General features: G+C 49.2%; 1 protein-coding gene across 2 annotated transcripts in view; it reads left to right on the top strand.

Moving 5' to 3' along the window:
* The window catches only part of EXT2 (exostosin glycosyltransferase 2), a 159,258-nt gene that overhangs the window by 10,808 nt on the left and 127,598 nt on the right, over positions 1-20,852 (top strand). For both annotated transcript variants that reach the window (XM_062196270.1, XM_062196271.1), the window contains 4 exons: positions 1,544-2,109; positions 3,323-3,412; positions 7,720-7,836; positions 19,747-19,942. In XM_062196270.1, the coding sequence (XP_062052254.1) occupies positions 1,574-2,109; positions 3,323-3,412; positions 7,720-7,836; positions 19,747-19,942 (939 nt within the window). In that variant the 5' untranslated portion in view covers positions 1,544-1,573. The remainder of the gene's footprint in view (positions 1-1,543; positions 2,110-3,322; positions 3,413-7,719; positions 7,837-19,746; positions 19,943-20,852) is intronic.

Raw genomic sequence — 20,852 nt, 5'->3', positions numbered from 1 at the left:
GTGACAGTTGGTGCAGTCCCACTGAAGGCTGTGCCCCCACACATACTACCTGGGCACCGGTCAGTTTGTGGTCTGTAGGGGAACTCTTCATTTTTAGCTAAAGACTAACCCTTTTCTCTGTGTCTCAGCCAATGATGCTTATTTATCGACTGTTTCGTTTACCGACTTCTGTGTGGCAAAGCACCCCAGAACTTAGTAGCTTACAACGGGGACACTGGTTCCTGACGGTGCAGTGTGTGCACAGCTTGGCGGGGATGGCTCCTCCCTGCTCCACGTGGTTTCCTCTGGGGCCTCCCTGAGGGTGCCTTCCCCTGGGGACTCAGCTTCCTGGCATCGGGGAGAAGTTCCAGGAGTTCAGAAGCAGGTTCACACCCAGGTTCAAAAGCCCTAAATGTCACTTCTGCCACATTGCTTGGTCAAAGCGTGTGGCCAAGCTGGCCCAGAAGCAGGGGACAGACACAGTCTCCTTTTTGATAGGAAAAGTGTTGCTCACGTGCACAGGTGGAAGAACCGTTGGTGTCCAGCTTTGGAAGTGGAGCCCCCACTGCCTTCTTTTCCTCACTGCCTCCTCCTCTCCTCCTCTTTCCCGGCCTCCCTCCCTTTGTCCTGCCCCATTCCTCTCACTGTCATCATAAAACATCTGTATGTATTTATTTAGAGATTAAAGATTCATCTTTTCTCTCTGATAACCCTTTGTACTTTCTTGATACTTTCCTAGTGATGTCTGTCTGAAAGGCAGAGACAGAGTGAGAGAGAAAGGGGGAGAGAGGAAACACACTCCCAGCCACTTATTTACTCAAATGCCTGCAAAGTCTGGACTGGATCTGGCCAAAGCCCGGAGCTGGGAACTCATTCCAGGTCTCCCTGTGGGTGGCAGGAACCCAAGAATTTGCCTTCTAGGCTCTGAATTAGCAGGAAGCTGGAGTCAGGAGCCAGTGGTGACATTGACCCCAGGTACTCCTATGTAGGACCTGCTAACTGCTGACCTACGCCTGCCCCCTAGTGGTGCTTCTGGGTTCTGTGTTTCATGCTCAGTGTTGTCTCCCTAACTAGAGTTAGTGCCAAGCAGAGGCTTTGCTTCCAGTGCCTGCCAGGCGCTCAGTGATGGATGGAAACGTTTTACATCGCCAAGCAGCTTCTTGTCCAGAGAAGGCAGCCTTTTATTTTAGGCGTGTGTTTCAGAGTGAAACAAAGTAACTGGCTGTAGCTATTCTGCTTTGGAATTTTCTTCCTTGGTCAGCACCCTGCTTCCCAGCCCCCCAGTGTCTACCAGCTTATGCTATACAGTATAGATATATTTTATGGTATCTATCTATATTTATATTACATATTTCTATGGTAAATGTTATCCTGTACCATATTACTTGGCTATACAAATACATAAATACACATATTTGTTGGAAGAATCAAATATCCCTGTCTTTGTCATCAAACCAAGCTAAGGGAAGGAAGTAGGTAAATTAAAAGTTGAACTGTCCTGCTAGAATGTCATTCGCCACCCTGACTCCCTGATCTCTTTCTTTCCTCTCCCCGTGGTGACCAGGAGTGTGGGGAAGAGGCCGTGTGTGTCATTATGTGTGCGTCAGTCAAGTACAACATCCGGGGTCCGGCCCTCATCCCGAGAATGAAGACCAAGCACCGCATCTACTACATCACCCTCTTCTCCATCGTCCTCCTGGGCCTCATCGCCACGGGCATGTTTCAGTTCTGGCCGCACTCCATCGAGTCCTCCAGCGACTGGAGCGTGGAGAAGCGCAGCATCCGGGATGTGCCGGTGGTCAGGCTGCCGGCCGACAGCCCCATTCCGGAGCGGGGGGACCTCAGCTGTAGGATGCACACGTGTTTCGACGTGTACCGCTGTGGCTTCAACCCGAAGAACAAGATCAAAGTGTACATCTACTCCCTGAAGAAGTATGTGGACGACTTTGGTGTCCCGGTGAGTGACACCATCTCCCGGGAGTACAATGAGCTGCTCACCGCCATCTCGGACAGTGACTACTACACTGACGACATCAACCGGGCCTGCCTGTTCGTTCCCTCCATCGACGTGCTCAACCAGAACCCGCTGCGCATCAAGGAGACGGCGCAGGCATTGGCCCAGCTCTCCAGGTGCATAATGCGTGCGGGCCAGAGACCCAGGGGCGTTCTGATTGTCCTTCAGGCCACTAAAGGGAAGGGGACGGAGAGAAATGCTCTGCCCCGAAAACCGGCTTCCAGATGCTGTCCAACTTGTCAAGGGAGGGTGTGCGTGAGCCGCAGGCTGCTAGCAGGAGGCCTGTGCTGTGACAGTCTGGCCCCGTGCAGAGCCGCCCCGACTCCAGTTCTGCTGCTGCAGGGTGGGGTCCCAGCTGCTTACTGCTTACAGCTAAGCCCGGCCCAGCTTCCCGCAGCTTGCCTGTTACACTTCCACACGCGCCTCCCCCACCACTCGCATAATCCGTGTGCACTGTGAGAGCTCTGAAAATATAGGTGGTCCACGAGAGGACTTCCATAACCCTGCCCTTAAGAGCTACCATTATTCATACTTCATTGAGAGAGAGTTAGGGAGAGAGAGCCCCCCTCTGCTGATTCACTCCCCAGATGCCTGCAACAGCTGGGACTGGGAGCTCAATCCCGGGCTCCCACGTGGCGGGCAGGAACCCAGTTGTGCTATTACTGCTGCTTCCCGGGTTCTGCATTAGAACCTAGAACCTAGAATTGGGAGCCGGAGTTGGGAATCAAACTGAGGCCTCCCAGTGTGGGCTGTCTGAACCATTGTGCCAAATGCCTGCCCCCACTGTGACTGTCGTGACGTTACTTTTCAGCCATTTTTGTATAAAAAATATATTCATATACAAGTGCATGGGTAGACTTTTTGTTATTAAGGGTGGGATCAGGTAGTACATTTCTCTTTGGTTGTGTTTTCTTCTTAATGTAGCAGGAATATATTTCCAAGTAAGTAATGCTTTTTTGCTATATAGTTTTAAGGGTTATATAGTATTCCACTTTGTGGATGTTTCATAATGTGTTTAGCCAGCCTTCTGTAATTTGTTTATTTATCTATCCCCGTAACCACCAGTTGGTAAACATTTAGGCAGTTTTCAGAACGGTTAGAAACAGTGCTATAGCAGACAGGTGTGTGAATACGCCCCTCTGTGTTTGTCCAGGAGACAGCCTTGTGCCTGAGGCACTGTTGGGATTATGGTAATTAACTTTGTGCTAATTGGTTAATTGGTGAAGTGGCCCAGTTTGATATCTGTGGGGATGCGTGCTATTTCCTATGCAGTAAGGGACTTCTGTTTGTTGACACGTGGATTCTCCTACATGGTTAATTTCTTCACAGGTGGGACCGAGGCACAAATCACCTGTTGTTCAACATGTTGCCTGGAGGTCCCCCAGATTACAACACGGCTCTGGACGTCCCCAGAGACAGGTAGGCATACCTGGGTGTCCCTGTGGGGGTGCTCTGAGGAGGAGGTGCACGTAAGCCCCTGTAAGCCTGTTGGGACTCACTTCGTTGTCAGCCGGGGACTGGCCCGGGCGTTTCCCTCTTTAAGGCCTCCAGGTGAGCCGCCCCAAGCTCTTGGAAAGCTCTGGAATGAGGTGTTGAGTAACATACTTCTCTCATGCTTGGTGCCAGGCGTGGAGGAAAGAAAGTTTGGGCCCCGAGAAGGGTCCTGGTTCGTGTTAAGGGTAGAGGACCGGCAGGAGCTTACCTGTGAACTCATTATTCCAAGTCTCATTAGACTTGGTGTTTAATTCTTGGAACCGTTACTGAAAATGGTAAGAGCCTGAGGTGTCAGCCTGCAGCCGGCTATTGTTCTCCCCTTGTCAGAGGCCAAGGTGGTCATTTATAAGAATCTACACTTAGGACCAGTTTCCCCAAGAAGATTAAATTTGCATCTTCTCTGCTGTAAGTGGTTATCTCCCCCAGTTTTGAGTCTGTCTGGAAATACAGTTATCACGGGAAGAAGCAATGCCTTCGGCTCCACTGCAGAAACCCCTTTGGGCGATAGGGGGCAGCCCCGCCACGCAGAGCCTGCAGAAACCAGCAGCACACAGGGCACTCCCTGCTGGGGCTCTCAGCCCTGCGCAGGTGCATTGGTGCCTGCTGGGGCTACTGCGTTATGGACTTGGTTGTTCCGGGGAAGGGGAACTACTTTCAAGAACACAGGAGGGGAAGGAAAAGAGCCACGAGGAATGGAATATCCTTACCTCTTGGGTTTTTTTCAGAAGGGCTTCTTTCTGCTGGGCACACTGCACTTTTTGCTGACAGTTTGGAATCTGCATGTGCAAGGGAGCTGGAGTTTGTTTATATCAAGCACACACGTCAAGTGCGGTTTCATTTCCCTGAGGAAGGTGTCAAGCAGGCAGGAGAAAATACGAGTGCTTGTTTGTGCTTCTGTGTTAAGGGTCGGGCAGGTTCATCACTTTCCCTGTGCCAGTGTTTCTTTAAGTGATTACAGTCAACCTGAGCAAATGGCGCATCACTGCCGGGCGCATCACTGCCGAGTCCCCCTTTGTCTCTGCACGTGGGAAGTGTCACTGCGAGTCCCGGGAGGCCTTCGGGTTGGGGTGAGGAGCAGTAGATTTGCTTGTCAGTTTGTCTGATCCTCGGTCCTTGCTCTTGACTTCAGAGGAGGAAGGAACGTGCATGTGGAATGGGTTGTGGCAGGGGCTGCGTGCCATGGAGGGGCTAGATGAGCCTGCCTCGAGCACTTGGGGCTGAGAATGATGTTACTTAGGGAAATGCAAGGCCTTGGAGGAAGGAAGTGTCCACAGTGAGTGCAGGTTGGACTTCCCTGATCTGGAAATCTGAAATCTGGAATGCTGCGGGATCCAGACGTTCAGAGCAGGATGCGGAACTGGAGAAGTCCAGGCATATATTCTGAAGTCTGGAAACCTGAGACTCTCCGGGTCCCAGGAACTGTGGATAAGGGCTACACCACCTGCATATGTACCCTTTACACTGCTTAAGTCACTTTCTGTTTCTCTTTAGGTTTTTAACAGCCATACAGATACACATACACATACACATACACATGAGTGTGTTTTCTTTGAGCAGTTTCCAAGTCTATGACAAGAAAATGTAAAGCTTTATTTTCATTTCCTCCTCTCTTCACTTCCTCACTGAGAGATACTCGCTGCTAAAACACTATATGTATTTTTTAGTCTTTTTCGGTGGATTTAGACATAAACACAAATGCATGCTCATTATTTTAACTGAAGTGGGAGCATATTACATGTCTTGAATGCTTTGCTTAACTGGTCTTAGCTTTCTTACGTATGTTCTGTAATATGGCTACTACTTTGGATTTTTATTACCCTTTCTTGGCTCGTGTCTCGCATGAATTTCTACTTTTGGTGCATATGTGATATGTGTTTATTTATTTAAACTCAGTATGGAAAACTGCAAACCTGTGCAAGATAAGAGAGATCAGTGCAGTGAACCCCATGTGCCCAGTGGTGGTTATCAGTCCTCAACTCGATGCCAATCCTGCTTCATCTGACCCATCCCAAGCCCACGCTAGATTATCTGAAAACAAATCCCAGCCCTGTATCGTCACATCTGTAGATGTTTCTGAATCACAATCTGACATGATACAAGCTTTATAAAAAACACAGTGAAGCATAAAACTTTTACCATACCTAGAATGTAGCAGTAATTCTCAATGTCACCAAATAGTCATGAAATAGCTAGCCCTTGTTCAAATGTACCTATCTCTTTTTTTTTTTACATTTTGTTTGACTCCGTAAATAAATAGGGGTGACCAGTAGGATTGGCCATCTTTTTTTTGTTTTTGATTTTCAAAACCTGACACATCCTTTCTGAGGAATTTGCAGGTCTGATTTCACACATGGTTAGAAAGCAAAGGATGAACTTGCAGTCCGGCTGCGTATAACCCATGTGAATACCAGGGAACTTCAGAAAGCTGGTGGAAAATGAAAGGAAAAGACAATTTTTTGACCCAAACATTGTTGAAATCTATGTATATTCTATGTAAAAAAAAATCAGGGAAAACATAAATAATGAAAAAAAACTATGCATGGATTTTACATTTTTTTTGCATCAAAATAAGCTTACCTCTTAATTCCATTTTCCATGAACTTTTTGCAGTGCCTGTGTCGTCAGCGGGAGGAGAGCTAGGGGAAGGTGTGTGGAGGGCTGGAGTTGGCCTGGTGGAGAGGAAGGCCTGGTGACAGGAGAGTCACTAGGGTCCGAAGTACTGGCTGAGGGTGTCGGAGTGAAGGAGTCGGCGCCTCACGCTAACACTTTTTTAGCCACAAGTTTCCTGTCCGGTCTCCCTGTAGCTTTGGAAGTGCCCTCTGCTTTTGCTGTCCAATCAGTATAAAGCGAGTGGCGCTGGGGCTGACTTCTCCCTTGTAACGGTGTGGCAGCCTCTGCCGGATCCGGTGACTAGGTGACTAGAGCAGAAGCCTTGTCAGTAGCAGGGGGAGGCTAATTGCCATGGCTGAGATCTCTGGTATCTGGTCGGCTACGTAAGCTGTGCTTCGGGCTACATGCCCTGCCACTACCACTGCGTCAGCCTCCCCTTACCCTCTGGGACAGAAGAGCGAGCTTGGGGCTGCGGGGGGGTGGGGGGGGTGGAAGGGCACAGTCTGCTGGCCTTAGGGACACTCGTGTCCTTTCTTTCCACACGGGGACATCCCCTCGTCTGGGACTATGGGTGCAACAGCCTAATCACCCACGACTCTGGCTTATCTGGGCTGCCTGGTGCCTGTCTCTTGGCTCCATTTTTGTTTCTCCCCACATGGGCATGAGGCCCAAACCGGGTCTGCTTGCCATCAGGATCGTGGAGCCCGCCCAAGTTCAGTGCTGCACGCCAATCAGGAGAAACAAGACCGTCTGTGGTACTGAGGATCATTGTTACATTTTACAGAGCTGCCTGGCAGCTGGAGAGCCTTTTAGCCGGCACATTACCTCACCCACCAGTTCTTGGTTTCATAAAGCTTAAACAAACAGAGTAGGATTTCCAGGGATGGTTTGGAAATCTTTGAACTTAAACTGGTCATGTTAGAAGGGAACGCACATTGTCACCAGGGCAAGGAGGGGATTGGTAGTGATCAGTATTATAAAAAATGTGATTTCTTAGTTCTGACATCTTGGCTCAAACTGTGCAGTGCATGCAGCTGGCAGGACTCTGCCACAAAGTGATTTCCACGGGTCTGGGCCCCAGGGCCAGAATCACATTAAGCCGGTGAGGTACCACACCTGCTCGGATTCTCCGGTGCAGCGTCAGCGCACGGCTTGCCGGGTCTGCGTAGAGCAGTGTGTTCCCTGCTTTCTGATTGGGGAGGATCCAAGCTGGCGCAAGCGGACCGCCCAGTGTGTCCTGTGGGATGTGGTCCCTCCTGGCCGCCTGTCGCCTATGGGGCCAGGCAGTGGGTGGGAAATGACCACCCTGGCCAGTCTTCCAGGCCTGCCTGTGATTACCCTGTTAGGGTAAATAGACTCAGGATAAAGTATGGCTTTGGGCGAGGTGAAGGTGAGTAGCATCTGCAGGAGGTTGTAGAGGGGCCTTGGGCTGGGATGTCTTTTACACAGTGGAAAGCAGGGCCCCACTGTGCAGGCCTGCGGTTCCCAGAGAGAAGCCCCTGGCCTGTGGGGGAGGGGAGTGTGCAACTCGGTGGAGATCGGCACTTCCTGTCTTTTTCTGGAGCGCTCCTCAGAGCGAAGCCCCTTCTTCCCTGTTGTTTGAAGCAGTGCTTTGCTTTCAGGGCTCTGCTGGCTGGTGGCGGCTTTTCCACGTGGACCTACCGGCAGGGCTACGACGTCAGCATCCCCGTCTACAGTCCGCTGTCGGCTGAGGTGGATCTTCCCGAGAAGGGACCGGGGTAAGTGTGCCGGGCGCGGCTTTACTGAATCCGCGAGCTGCTGAGGTTTGTGTGGCGGCTGTCACAGCAGAGAGCGTCAGTGGCAGACCAGGGGGCTTGAGTCTGCCTTCCAGGCCCCCTGTGCCTAGCCTTTTTTTTCTTAAAGATTTATTTATTTATTTGAAAGACAGAGTTACAGAGAGGCAGAGAGAGAGAGAGAGTCTTCCATCCGCTGGTTCACTCCCCAGATGGCCACAATAGCCAGAGCTTTATCAATCGAAGCCATGTCAGTCTGAAGCCAGGAGCTCCTCCTAGGTCTCCCACGTGGGTGCAGGGACCCAAGGACTCAGACCATCTTCTACTGCTTTCCCAGGTCATAGCAGATAACTGGATCGGAAGTGGAGCAGCCGGGACTTGAACCCGGGCCCATATGGGATACTGGCATGGCAGACAGCAGTTTTACCCACTGTGCCACAGCACCGCCCCCTCATGCCCAGTCTTGCTTATCTTACAGTTTTCTCTGTCCCAGGATAGTCAAGTTTTCCAAACCAGAAATCTGTGTGCCATCCCGTAACTCCTACTTCTCCTTCACTTCTTTCTCCAAGATGATAAGGCTCGCTGGTTATGCATCCAGAATGTTCCCTAGGTCTGTCTGCTTCTGTCTCTGCGGCCTCCTCAGACCAGGTTGCTGTTGTCTCCTTTGGATCCCTGAGAGGGCTCCCAGTTTGCCTTGCGTGCCTCTAGTGTGATCCTTGGCCTCACACTGCCCTTAGGATAAAACCCAGACTCTCCCAACGCCTCTCAAGGCTCTGGCATCTGACCACTGTCTCCAGCTTTGTCATTTGCCTGAGAACTTCCCTTTTCTTCCGGTTCTTGGACCAGACATTGGCCTCTGGCTTTTCTGGGCTGCAAACACACTTCTTCCCTGCCTGGAAATCTCCCTCAGCTCTGTCAGTCCAACACCTGCGCATCATTTGAGGTTTCACCTTGACACCGTGGCTGGAGCGGTGGTGGGGACACTTGCCCTGCCCCGGAATGGTTCCTCTGCTTTGCTCCCCTGGCAGCCTGCGTGGCTCCCAGCATCCCACTCCCCACGTGGCATAATGCCTTGTCAGAGCCTGTCGGGTTTACATTTTGAAAGTGCAGGAGGTTGGGGCCAGACCTGTTGCAGCTGCCATCTCTCGAGCAGCACGTAGCTGGCTCGAGTTTAATAGGTAACCCAGTGAATGAAGAGGGCCGATGGCTGGAAGTGGAGGGCCTTTTTTTTTTTTTTTGCGGGGGTGTATTTAACAATTATTGCTAAGCAGTGAGAATTTCAGTGAACTTTAAACAAACAGTAAATGCATCCATTACTTGTGTGAGCAGTATGCAGATAAGAAGGTGAAAAAATTGCAAAAGAAAAGTGCGTATGAGGCGCGATGGGAAAGCACCACACATGGCATTTGTTCTCAAGAGTGGGTCTCTGGGAATTGTTTGCATTGTTGGCTTGGTGGATGTTCGAACCATTCTCTGAGCATCTCAGGTTTCCCCCTGAAACCTCTCTGTACTTTTGAGAAGAGAACTCTTCCCCAGAAAAGATGTTGCTCTCCCTACTTGTGTTTTCTGCCTTGTGGCCTGGAACCAAACCATGAAGCTTCTGTTAGCCTTTTTTTTTTTTTTTTTAAGATTTATTTATTTGTATTTGAAAGGCAGAGACACAGAAAGAGAAGGAAAAGAGCAAGAGTGAGCGAGAGAGAGAGAGAGATCTTCCATCCTGTGAATCACTCCCAGATGGCCACAATGGCCGGGACTGGGCCAGGGCGAAGCCAGGAGCTTCTTCCTGGTCTCCCATGTGGGTGCAGGGGCCGTCTTCTGCTGCTTTCCCAGGAGCATTAACAAGGAGCTGGATCAGAAGTGGAGCAGCCAGGACTTGAACCGGGGCGTCTATATGGAATGCCGGCACTGCAGGTGGGAGCTTAACTTTCTGTGCCACAGCACTGGCCCCGCCTCTGTTAGCCATTTGTTTGCAAATTGTGTAAGTTAGAGCCTGTGTAAAGCCCAGAGAAATTTTTCTCCTCCACCCTTTAACAAGTTGCAAACAAAGGGTGAACAGTACGTGAGCCTGTTGCTCCACTCATCTTCCTGGGGTTTTCTCTTTCAGCAGACTCCTTAAGGTGACTCCATTTATTTTATTATTTACTTTATTGATATAATTAATATACCACAGAATCCACTCTTTTAAAATGTACATTCATGGGCTGGTGCCATGGCGCAGTAGGTTAATCCTCTACCTGCGGTGCTAGCATCCCATATGGACGCGGGTTCAAGTCCCAGTTGTTCCACTTCCGATCCAGCTCTCTGCTATGGCCTGAGAAAGCAGTAGAAGATGGCCCAAGTCCTTGGGCCCCTGTACCCGCGTGGGAGACCTGGAAGAAGCTCCTGGCTCCTGGTTTCGGATCAGCTCAGCTCCGGCCATGGCAGCCATTTGGGGAGTGAACCAACAGAAGGAAGACCTCTCTTTCTGTCTCTCCCTCTCACTGTCTCTAACTCTACTTCTTAAATAAATAAATAAAATCTTAAAAAAAAATTAAAGTGTATGTTCAGTGGTTTTTAGCCTATTTACAAAGTTGTTCATTTATCATTAATACTATGAATTCTTGAACATTTTCATCAGTCCAAAATAAATCCAGTACCCCTTACCCATTAGTTAGTTCTTATAATCTCTGCCCTCAGCAACAATTATTTATCTGCTTTTCTCCCTGTGGGAGACCAAGAGGAAGCTCCTCGCTCCTGGCTTTGGATCAGCTCAGCTCCGGCCATTGCAGCCATCTAGGGAGTGAACCAGCAGAAGGAAGACCTTTCTCTCTGTCTCTCCCTTCTACTATCTGTAACTCTACCTCTCAAATAAATAAAAAATCTTTAAAAAAATGTAATATGTGACATTTGTGTCTTCTTTTTTGTGTGACGTTTTCAAAGTTTATCCATGTTTTAGCACCTAATACAGTTTCATCACATGGATGTACTTTATTTTGTTCATCCATTTATCAATTGATGAAGATTTCATTATTTCTACTTTTTACCCATTATAAAAAATGCTGTTATGAAATTCATATACACGTTTTTGTGTAAACCTTTGTGGCTGATAATCTTGGGTCTCCCCCTCACCCAGGAGTGGAGTTGTGGGGTCATGTGGTAACTCCCTGTCTAACTTTGGAGGAGATGCCACACTATTTTCCTGAGAGGCTGTAGTATCTTAGGTTCTGTCCGTAATGTATGAGGGTTCCCATACCTGTCCATACCAACACTTTTGCTGTCTGTTTTTAATTCTAGCCATCCTGGTGGATGTAGAGTAGTATCTCATGGCAATTTTGGCTTGTCTTTTTCTAATGACTAATAATAATGAGTACTTTTTTGACATGCATATTAGCCACTTATATAATTTCTTTGTATGAGGGTTCCCATACCTGTCCATACCAATACTTTTGCTGTCTGTTTTTAATTCTAGCCATCCTGGTGGATGTAGAGTAGTATCTCATGGCAATTTTGGCTTGTCTTTTTCTAATGACTAATAATAATGAGTACTTTTTGACATGCATATTAGCCACTTATATAATTTCTTTGTAGAAATGTTTATTTGATTTGTCCATTTTTAAATTAAGTTGTATTTTTGTTGTAGAGCTGTAAGAATTCTTTTTTTTTAAGATTTTATTTATTTATTTGAGAGGCAGAGTTAAAAACAGATAAAGAGAGACAGAGAGAAAGGTCTTCATCCACTGGTTCACTCTCCCAATGGCTGCAACCACCAGAGCTGGACCGATCCAGAGCCAGGAGCTTCTTCCGGGTCTCCCATGTGGGTGCAGGGACCCAAGCACTTGAACCACTGCTTTCCCAGGCTACAAACACAGAGCAGGATTGGAAGAGGAGCAGCCAGGATATGATCCAATGCCCATATAGGATGGCAGCACTGCAGGCAGAGGCTTAGACAGCATCAGCCCTTAATTATCTTTTAAATAATGTAGCTTGAGTTATACAAATGAAAAATGATCTAGACTCCTTAGGTTTGTACATCTATGAAACTAAAACCAGTTTACAAATTAAATACAAAGAAACACATCTATAAAACTCATAACATTTCAGGTTGAAATAGTTGAATGTGATAGCTGTCTCTTTGAAATGGAATTGCATTTTTTAAGGTGAAATTGAAGTTCATTGTGGGCACCTTGGGTTTGGCCTGTACTGTGGCATACTGAGGATAGTGTGTTCTTCCCTTCCACATTGTCTATTTGAAGCCTTAGGAAGCTCCCGTTTGTATAGCATATTGTGACATTATCTTTCTCCCTGATACAGGTGCACTTTTCCCCCAGCATTTTATTGTGAGAATGTCCAGTCAGCAAATTTTGAAAAATTTTATGGTGAACATAATATGTACTGCTTTCAAAATTTTACTGTCTGCATTTTACTCTGCTTGCTTTCTATGTATTAAATTGTAAGTCTTTCTCTCTTCTCATTAGCCCACTCAGCACAAACTTGGGCATTGTCTTAGTCTGTGTTTTTTTTTGAAAGTCAGAGTTACACAGAGAGAGAAGAGAGGTCTTCCATCTGCTGGTTCACTCTCCAATTGGCCGCAATGGCCAGAGCTGCGCCAATCCGAAGCCAGGAGCTTCTTCTAGGTCTCCCACGTGGGTGCAGGGGCCCAAGGACTTGGGCCATCCTCCACTGCTTTCCCAGGCCATAGCAGAGAGCTGGATCGGAAGTGGAGCAGCTAGGACTTGGACTGGCACCCATATGGGATGCTGGCACTGCAGGCAGTGGCTTTACCTGCTACGATACAGCACCGGCCCCACTGTCTGTATATCACAGACAGAGTGATTCATAAAGAACCAAGGTCATTCAGCTCATGGTGCTGAAGGCCAGGAAGTTCAAGGGTGGGCGGCCATGTCTGGTGAGGTCCTTCTTGCTGTGGGGACTCTGGCAGAGCCTAGAGGCTGTGCAGGCCACCATGTGGTCAGATGGAATGACTTAACTCAGGTCTCGTCTCTTCTCATAAAGCACAGTCCTACTGAGTGGGAGCCCTTCCCTCAGGGCCTCATTTCGTCTTAATTACCTCTCAGGGGTCCCACCTCCCAATGCTGTCTTGCATTAGGTTCCTATTCTCTTGATTCCTCACAATGGGGAATAAATTTCAGTATGAATTTTGGTGGGTGCATTCAGTCCATAGCAGACATTGAATTCGTTTTTTAGCAGTAGAAGTATTCATGATTAAATATGAGCAAAAATAGGCCTATACTATTTTTTAAGATTACCATGAAATATAAAAGTAATTCTCATAGACTCCTTTGGACTGAAGTGATTGAATTGGTTAAATGCCATGTTGTTTTTTTTTTTAATATTTATTTATTTATTTGAAAGGCAGAGTTATAGAGAGGCAGAGGCAGAGAGAGAGAGAGGTCTTCCATCCACTGGTTTACTCCCCAGATGGCTGCAATGGCTGGAGCTGTGCTGATCTAAAGCCAGGAGCCAGGATTTTCCTCCTGGTCTCCCAAGGACTTGGGCCATCTTCTACTGCTTTCCCAGGCCATGGCAGAGAGCTTGATCAGAAGTGGAACGCCAGGACTCGAACTGGTGCCCTTATGGGATACCGGCACTGCAGGCGGTGGCTTTATCTGCTACGTCACAGCGCCGGCCCCGTCCCTCTCATTTTCACATAGCTTTCATCCTTTCAGCTGGTGTCCCTGCTTGCTCTATTTCCGTAAGTTGAGGAAGGGTGAAATGTGTAAGCCCGGCTGGTACTTTTTGGGGCAGTACAAATGTTTGTCCTGTGGCTAGGATTTTTTATTTGTCAATATTACATATAGCATAAGATGTAAACAACTAGAATAAGTAGAGAAAGGAGTTTACTCCTTTGCTTGCTACTTCTGTGAGCATTTACTAAAAATCTAAATCAGTTTGTGTGTTAACACATTTTTAAATCACTTTTCGTTTTTTCTCTGAAGTTCTGGAAATTTTTAATTCCTTTGGGATCACTTTGTTTCAGCACAAGTTGAACCTTTATTGACGGCCTGTTTGGACCAAGGCTTGGGCTAGGCTGGTGGTTCTCAATGGGTGAAGGGGAGCACTTTTGTCTCTAAGAGGCATTGGCATTGTCCATATTTTAAAAGATTTATTATTCTATATTCATTTTATTTATTTGAGAGAGTGAGAGAGCTACCATCCTCTGGTCCACTCCCTAAATACCCTCTATGGGTGGAGCTGGGCTGGGACAAAGCCAGGAACTTGGGCCAGGTCTTCCGCAGGAGTGGCAGGGGTCCAACCACTTGAGCCATCACCTGCTGCCTCCAAGGGTCTGCATTAGCAGGACACTGGGATGGTGTGTGGAGCTGGGCCTTGACCAAGGCACTCGACTTTGGGATGGGGGCATCCAGAGTGGTACCTTAACTGCTAGGCCAGACGCCCACCATAGACATTTTTGAATGTCAGGACTGGAGCATGTGTGTCTGGGAATCCCCAAGTCCAGTACTAGTCTTTGTGCCTCGCCAGGAGGACTCGCAGGACTCAGCGTATGATTGTGCTCAGAGCTGTGATGTGTTACAGCAAGAGCGTGCAGAACTCAGGCAGGAAAGGGAAAAGACGTGTGGGGTGAAGTCCTGGGAAACCAGGTGCAAGTGTCCAGGTGTCCTTTATGTGGAATCACACAGGGCCTGCTTCATTTCCTCAGCAACAAGTCGGGACAAGCGCGAAATGTGTCCTCCAGGGCGTCAGAGCTTCGGTGCCCAGGGTCGTTGTGGGGAGCTGACTGTACCGTCTGTGACTGCCTGGCACACACTCTAGCAAAACTCCAAACTCCCAGAAGGAAAGCACATGGTTAGCACAAACTGCGTTGTTTGTACAAACAGTTCGGGCCCCGTGAGCCACTCTTGGCCATTCTGGGATGGTAGGGACCCCCCTTTCCGCCCCCCCCCCCCAAATTCAAGTTCCCAGAGGCCAGCTGGGGGCTACCTTCATCAGCAAGGCTTCTAAAGGATGCAGTTAGGCCTGCTCTGTTAACTCGCTTCCAGGAGGGTAGCCCCCACAACGAAGAATTTGAGATCTAAATATCAGCGGTGCTGTGGTTGAGAAACCCTGGACAAGGTAGAGTGGCAGTGAGCGTGGGCCTGTCAGCCCTCTCGGCTGCCTGTGGACCACTCGCTGTCTGTCTGCAGGGACTGGAGACGGCCTGAGCTCAGCTCTGCTCTCTAACCTCTGCTCCAAGCCAGCCCTCTCATGTTGTTTAGGGCTCTCAGTTCCCTTCAGATTTAGCCAAGGAAGAGAACTCTGGAAAGATCTAGTGAAAACAAAGCCAAAGAGAACAAACCATAAGGGACAGAGATTTAAACTGGTTGGTGCACTTTGCTCCTAGTTTAATCTCTAGATTTTATGCACAGCGAAACAAAGGGAAGATCCTTAGCACTGTCACTTAAGGTTTCCCTTAGTCTCTAAGGTCGTGTGGTCCAGTAAACAGGTAAGAGCATCCAGTCTTCAGGTAGGCGTGAGCAGAGGAGAGTGTATGGGTGCAGGCCTCCCTCTGCTGGTGGGTGGTGCATGGCCACTCCTTTTCCCAGCCAGCTTCAGCTGGTCCATGCATTGTGGGGATTTTATAAGACCACTCCCTCCCTGAAACCCCCTAACCCTAGACATCTCCCAACCAACGCCCCAAATAGGAAAAGACCAGCCTTGAACCCCGCCCCTTCCAGGCACTCAGGAGAAAGCCTGGAGGGCCACCTCATGGCAGCGTTTTAGGCTTGCTTCTGTTGGTGAGAGTTGCCTTTTAAGGGAGTTCCCACATCTCTTGAGGGCTACCCAGAGTAGCGAGAGCCTTGTTTTGGTTTTGATTTGAAATCTCCCTCAGCGCTTTTTCAACGGGAAGCTGAGGATTGTGGCTATTGATAGCTGCTTCTCACAGCTGTGCTGGCCTCAGCTGGAATTCCTGTCATTTTCCTTCTAAAGGAACTAAATTGGGAGTTTACAGCCATTCTGTAGAGGGAGACTTGGGGTTCTCCACGTGATTTTACTTATAGATATCAGCACTGCTGGGAGGAGACATGGAAGTCAGAGCTGGTAATTTTTAGTGTGTAAAAGAGCAAATCCACCATGCAACAGTTGTGTTTGCTTAAAACGAAACGGGCACACCCTCTTAGCCATCTGTGGGGCCAGGGGGAGCCAGCCCGCGGGCAGGGGAGCCCTCCAGACTCTTGAGTGCCTCTGCACGTTGGTGTAGGAGGTGGAAACCCAGCTCTATCCTGGTAACTGAGTGTCTGAGACCGAACTTTGATTCTTAACAGTGAAATCTAACCCAGGGCCTTTCTTTACGCAAGAGTGTCTTTGCCATTTCTTTGACCACACATTAAAGTCTGTATTTATTTCTGTGTCCGCATAGACAGACATCTCCCTGTGTCTATGCATGTTGAAAACCATGCGTTCATATCGATTTCTCCAGTACCATCCATCCACTCCCGCAGGGGCATTCTGGGTTTTTCTCCTTCCATATCTGTAGCTCCCTTCTCTGACCGGGAGACATCTGGCTCCGTCATTCTCAGTGTCTTTATGTGGTTGGTCAGCCCTCTTGAATATAATTGAACTCCTATTTGCCGCCACTGTTCCTGCCCTGCATCTGTGCCCTCCTCACGCCCACTGGACTCTGGGCCCCCACCCCAGCACGGGTATCTCCTCGTGCTTCTGGAGTTCCAACCCTGGGGTGATGCTACCATTGTCATCGTCCTCCCCTCAACTTGGACAGCCTCCTCAGCCTGCCCAGGCTCTCATACTGGGTTCTGGGTTGCCTCGATCTTCCCCTAGCTTCACTGGCCTCCAGTGTCCCATGCTGGGGGGCTGAGATGCCCTGTACCCCTGCTCCAGCACAGGAGCCTTCTAGGGCTTTGAGACCCTGGCCAGGCCGCCTCCCTGCTCCTCCCACAAGCAGAAGGTCTCTGCACTGGCATTTCAGTAGTCCTTGTGTGCCGTCTCTCCTCCCACCCCCACCACGCTGAATTGCCCTCTTCCCTCCAGACCGCACCACTCTCTGCCCTTCTTGGATGCCCACGTGTCTACTCTTGTTCTGGACAGCATAGAGCACTCACTTTGTGCTTTCACCCTACTTACTTAGATAGAAATTTCTAAAAACGTCCAGCAAGTACCAGTGCTCCATTACATCTGTCAGAAAACCAGGGTTTACAGATTGGAAGAACCTTTGGAGACCACTTAGCTCAAACTCAATGCATGACTTTACACTGTAACTTGTGAATGAAAAATTTTCTATTTGTAGTGACAGACTCACCTGCTCAGTGAGTCCTTCTCATTTTTCTTTTCTTTTCTTTTTTTTTTTTAAGATTTATTTATTTATTTGAAAGTCAGAGTTACACAGAGAGAGAAAGGTCTTCCATCCCCTGGTTCACTCCCCAATCACCCACAACGGCCACAGCTTGTGCTGATCCAAATCCAAGAGCCAGGAGCTTCCTCCAGGGCTCCCACAGGGGTGCAAGGGCCATGGGCCATCTTCTGCTTTCCCAGGCCACAGCAGAGAGCTGGATCAGAAGAAGAGCAGCCGGGATATGAGCCAGCTTCCATATGGGATGCCAGTACTGCAGGTGGCGGCTTAACCCGCTACGCCACAGCGCTGGCCCCGTCCCTCTCATTTTCACATAGCTTTCATCCTTTCAGCTGGTGTCCCTGCTTGTTGGTGCCTTGGACTCCAGCTCTTTGTCCTGTTTGACAGACAAGTTCAAGTACAGAAATAATTCCCATGGAGATAGCATTCGCTTTGAGATTGCGACCTGGCCATCACAAAGGCATCCCTCTGTAAATGAACGCTTTTACAAAAGAAAGACTACTGAGGCCCAGGGTGGGTGTAGGATCCCAGGGTGGGTTTCAGAGTGTAGAAGGAATACTTTGGGCCCTAGCCATTTGACTCATTGCTCACCAAATTGTCATTTAGGAGGAAAGTGACTGGGAAAAAGGAACCCTCCATAGAGCTGACGGTCGCCATTCCATGTCTTTCTGTCTACTCCCCCTCTACCTTGGCCTCTGGGTCTCAGCCTCCACCCAGGGCAGCAAGTAGAACCTTTCATGGTGAGGACACAGTCTACACATGCATAGTCAGGGAGCCACGAGCACGCGTGACTGTTGAGCCTGGATATGGGGCCAGTGTGACTTAGTTGAAGTTCACATGGGCTCCAATGGCCAACTGCTGTTGGACAGTGACTTTCCTGGAAATCTGCTCTGTTCTTTCTGTCTTAACCACAGTGTGGGAGATATCCCTTGACACTCAGTTCTGCTGGATAAAGACGTCACCCAAAGACGTGGTCCCGAGGAAAGCAGCCCGGCTGTGCTGTGCGCTGCTGTGTCCTCCGGAGTTTGTGGAGCCAATCTGCCCAGCGAGGTGGGAGTGCAGCCCCCGCAGCCGTTGCTTTCCATGCATTCTGCTCAGGAGGAGATGACCCGCACAGTTAGAGAATAGTTAGCCTGTGGCCACGGGGGTTTGGGTAAGGTACTCCCCAGCCAGAACCTTCACGGAAGTCTAAGAAATGAAGTCACCACTGCCCTCCCTTTCTCCCCAGAGCAGAAGGAGGGAGGGGGAGAGGCTCACAGACCATAGCTTTTGGGCTCGTTTGTATGTACAGCCTCAGAGCCTCATAGAACTACTCCTGTGGCATTGCCTGTGAGATGCATGGCACTAGCATTTCCCTGGCCTGCGGCAGCGTGAGCTGGATGTAATTGAGTTCTGTGCCTTAGTCTGAGAGTCTGGTTTCTTCCAGGAACCTGCTTTGTACTGTTCTGCCCTTTGATGGTGATCCCTGGCCGCCTTCCCCTGCTGAGCCTTTGTGCTCCGAGCCCTCCCTCTCTCTCTGCTTTGCCTTCCAGGAGGGAGTTCCTTGCCATCTGGTCTCCCCAGGCTCCTTCAGGCTGGCTAGGCTCCTGTTCACGTTTTTGTCTCTCGTGGATATCTGCATGGCACTTCGCCCCTCGACATCCTTTCTTCGCCCCGTTTTCTTTAGGCATCCTTGCCATCCAGATGTTAAGGCTGGCTCTGTGCCTTGGGAAAGATAGTTTGCTTTTTCCATTTCTTGTTTTCAACTCCCAGAAAGTCTTCCTCACATGCATGGGGCGTGGGTGATGGGGACATGTTTCTGCAGCTTCTCCATAGCCATGGGGGTTCCACTTCACCCCTTGCCTTCAAGCTTCCTTCGTACCTTATGAAGAATGCAGCCTGCTCTAATTCCTGCTCGGGTCGGGCTCTGATGTAACTGGAGGTAGCATTTTGGAGGCAGATATTTCGTGATTAAGATGCCAGTTAGAATGCCCGCATCCCACATTGGAGTGCCGGGATGCAGAATCTGACTGTGGCTCCTGACGATGCAGGCCTTAGGAGGCAGATATGAGCGCTCCAGTCACTGGGTTCTTGCTACCCACATGGGAGACCTGGATTGCATTCCCAGCTCCTGGCTTCCACCACAGCCCAGCTCCCCAGCCTTTGTGGGCATTTGAGAGTAAGCCAATGGATGGGATCCCTACCTGCCTCTCTCTCTCTCTCTCGGCCTCTCAAATCAATAAAATAATTAAAATAATATTTTTATGTTCCTTCCAAATATTCACTTTCTTTCTACACAGACACACACTCACATATATGTTCTTTCTAAACTTGGCATATTATAAATATTAATTATCACAACATTAAACTTCTCCCAAATAAAATTTTTATGGTTGCACAGTATTTCAGCATGTAAATGAATTATACTTTACTCCTTTTTTTTTTACAGCACACAATAATGCTACAATCTATTCCCTCCCCCAGTCCCCCAAAAATCAATGTTGTCCACTGGTGGGAAAGCATTTATTACTGTAGGTTTGATATCAAAGTTTGTCTTCCTTTGACTCACACACGAGCCACGATTTTCCAGTTGCCTGTTTTCTCGTTTGTAGTCCGCGGCGGTACTTCCTCCTGTCGTCTCAGTTGGCCGTGCACCCCGAGTTCAGAGAGGAGCTGGAGGCCCTGCAGGCCAAGCACGGGGAGTCAGTGTTGGTGCTGCACAAGTGCACCAACCTCTCGGAGGGCGTCCTCTCTGTCCGGAAGCGCTGCCACAAACACCAGGTCTTCGACTACCCCCAGGTGCTGCAGGTGAGGGTCGTTCCCGGCCTCCTTAAAGACTCGGTGGAGGCCACTTCCATGGAGTGATGGACCCCAGCAAAGGGGAGTTATCTGGGCAGAAGAACAGGTGGCAGCTCTGTTTCCTGGATGTGCAGACCGTCGGGTCCTTGGGTGTGGGCATCTCATGCTCGCGCAAAGCCGCCCGGTCTCTGAGGTTCCGTACTCCTTTCAAACAGTCATTGTGCTTCACACACTCAAATCCAGGACATTTGCGATGAAGCCATGTAGACAAAGCCAGCAAATGTGTTTTGCTTTTGTCCCTGAGTTCATCAGCCAGTCCAGAGACATCTCCTTCTTCAAGGTGGTGACTGGCAGCCCCCACCATGCCAGCCGCAAGGCCCCCGTCATGTTTCCCTAGGAGTGGAGGGGCCTTCGGGGCCAGTGCGTTGTGTGGGTTTTTGGCATCAGTGCCACCCTCGGCACATCCTGCGAGGAGCAGGCCCTTTAGTCATGACCGTGGGCAAAGCAGCCCCTGTGGGGTGTTCCATACATGGGACATTGCAGTTCCAAGGGCAAGGGACCAGGAAAGAAGACCCTGAGCTTTGTTCCGAGTCTTTGAAGCACAGGCAATTTAAGGAAAAATACCAAGGAGCTGGTGTGAATTTTTTTTTTTTTTTTTTTTTTTTTTTTTTTTGGTCTCCAGAGAGCTGGCCCATACTCAGATCGTTAACATATTTTCTCTCAGTGCTGTATCTCCCTCTGGAATGTCTGACTGATAACAGTGGTGATGGGAGCAGCAGTATTTTTAGTAACCTTTGTCTAGACAGGAAGAATGGTCATCCGCACACGTGCCCACGTGTGGCTGCCCCTCCCAGGGCAGGCCCAGCGCTGCACCTGCTCCTCCATTGCCACTGCTTCTCACATCCGTACCCAGACAGGT

The sequence above is a fragment of the Lepus europaeus genome, chromosome 7, assembly GCF_033115175.1.
Source record: "Lepus europaeus isolate LE1 chromosome 7, mLepTim1.pri, whole genome shotgun sequence".
Taxonomy (NCBI): domain Eukaryota; kingdom Metazoa; phylum Chordata; class Mammalia; order Lagomorpha; family Leporidae; genus Lepus; species Lepus europaeus.
Note: the sequence above shows the minus strand (reverse complement) of the source record. Positions and strands in the feature narration are given on the sequence as shown.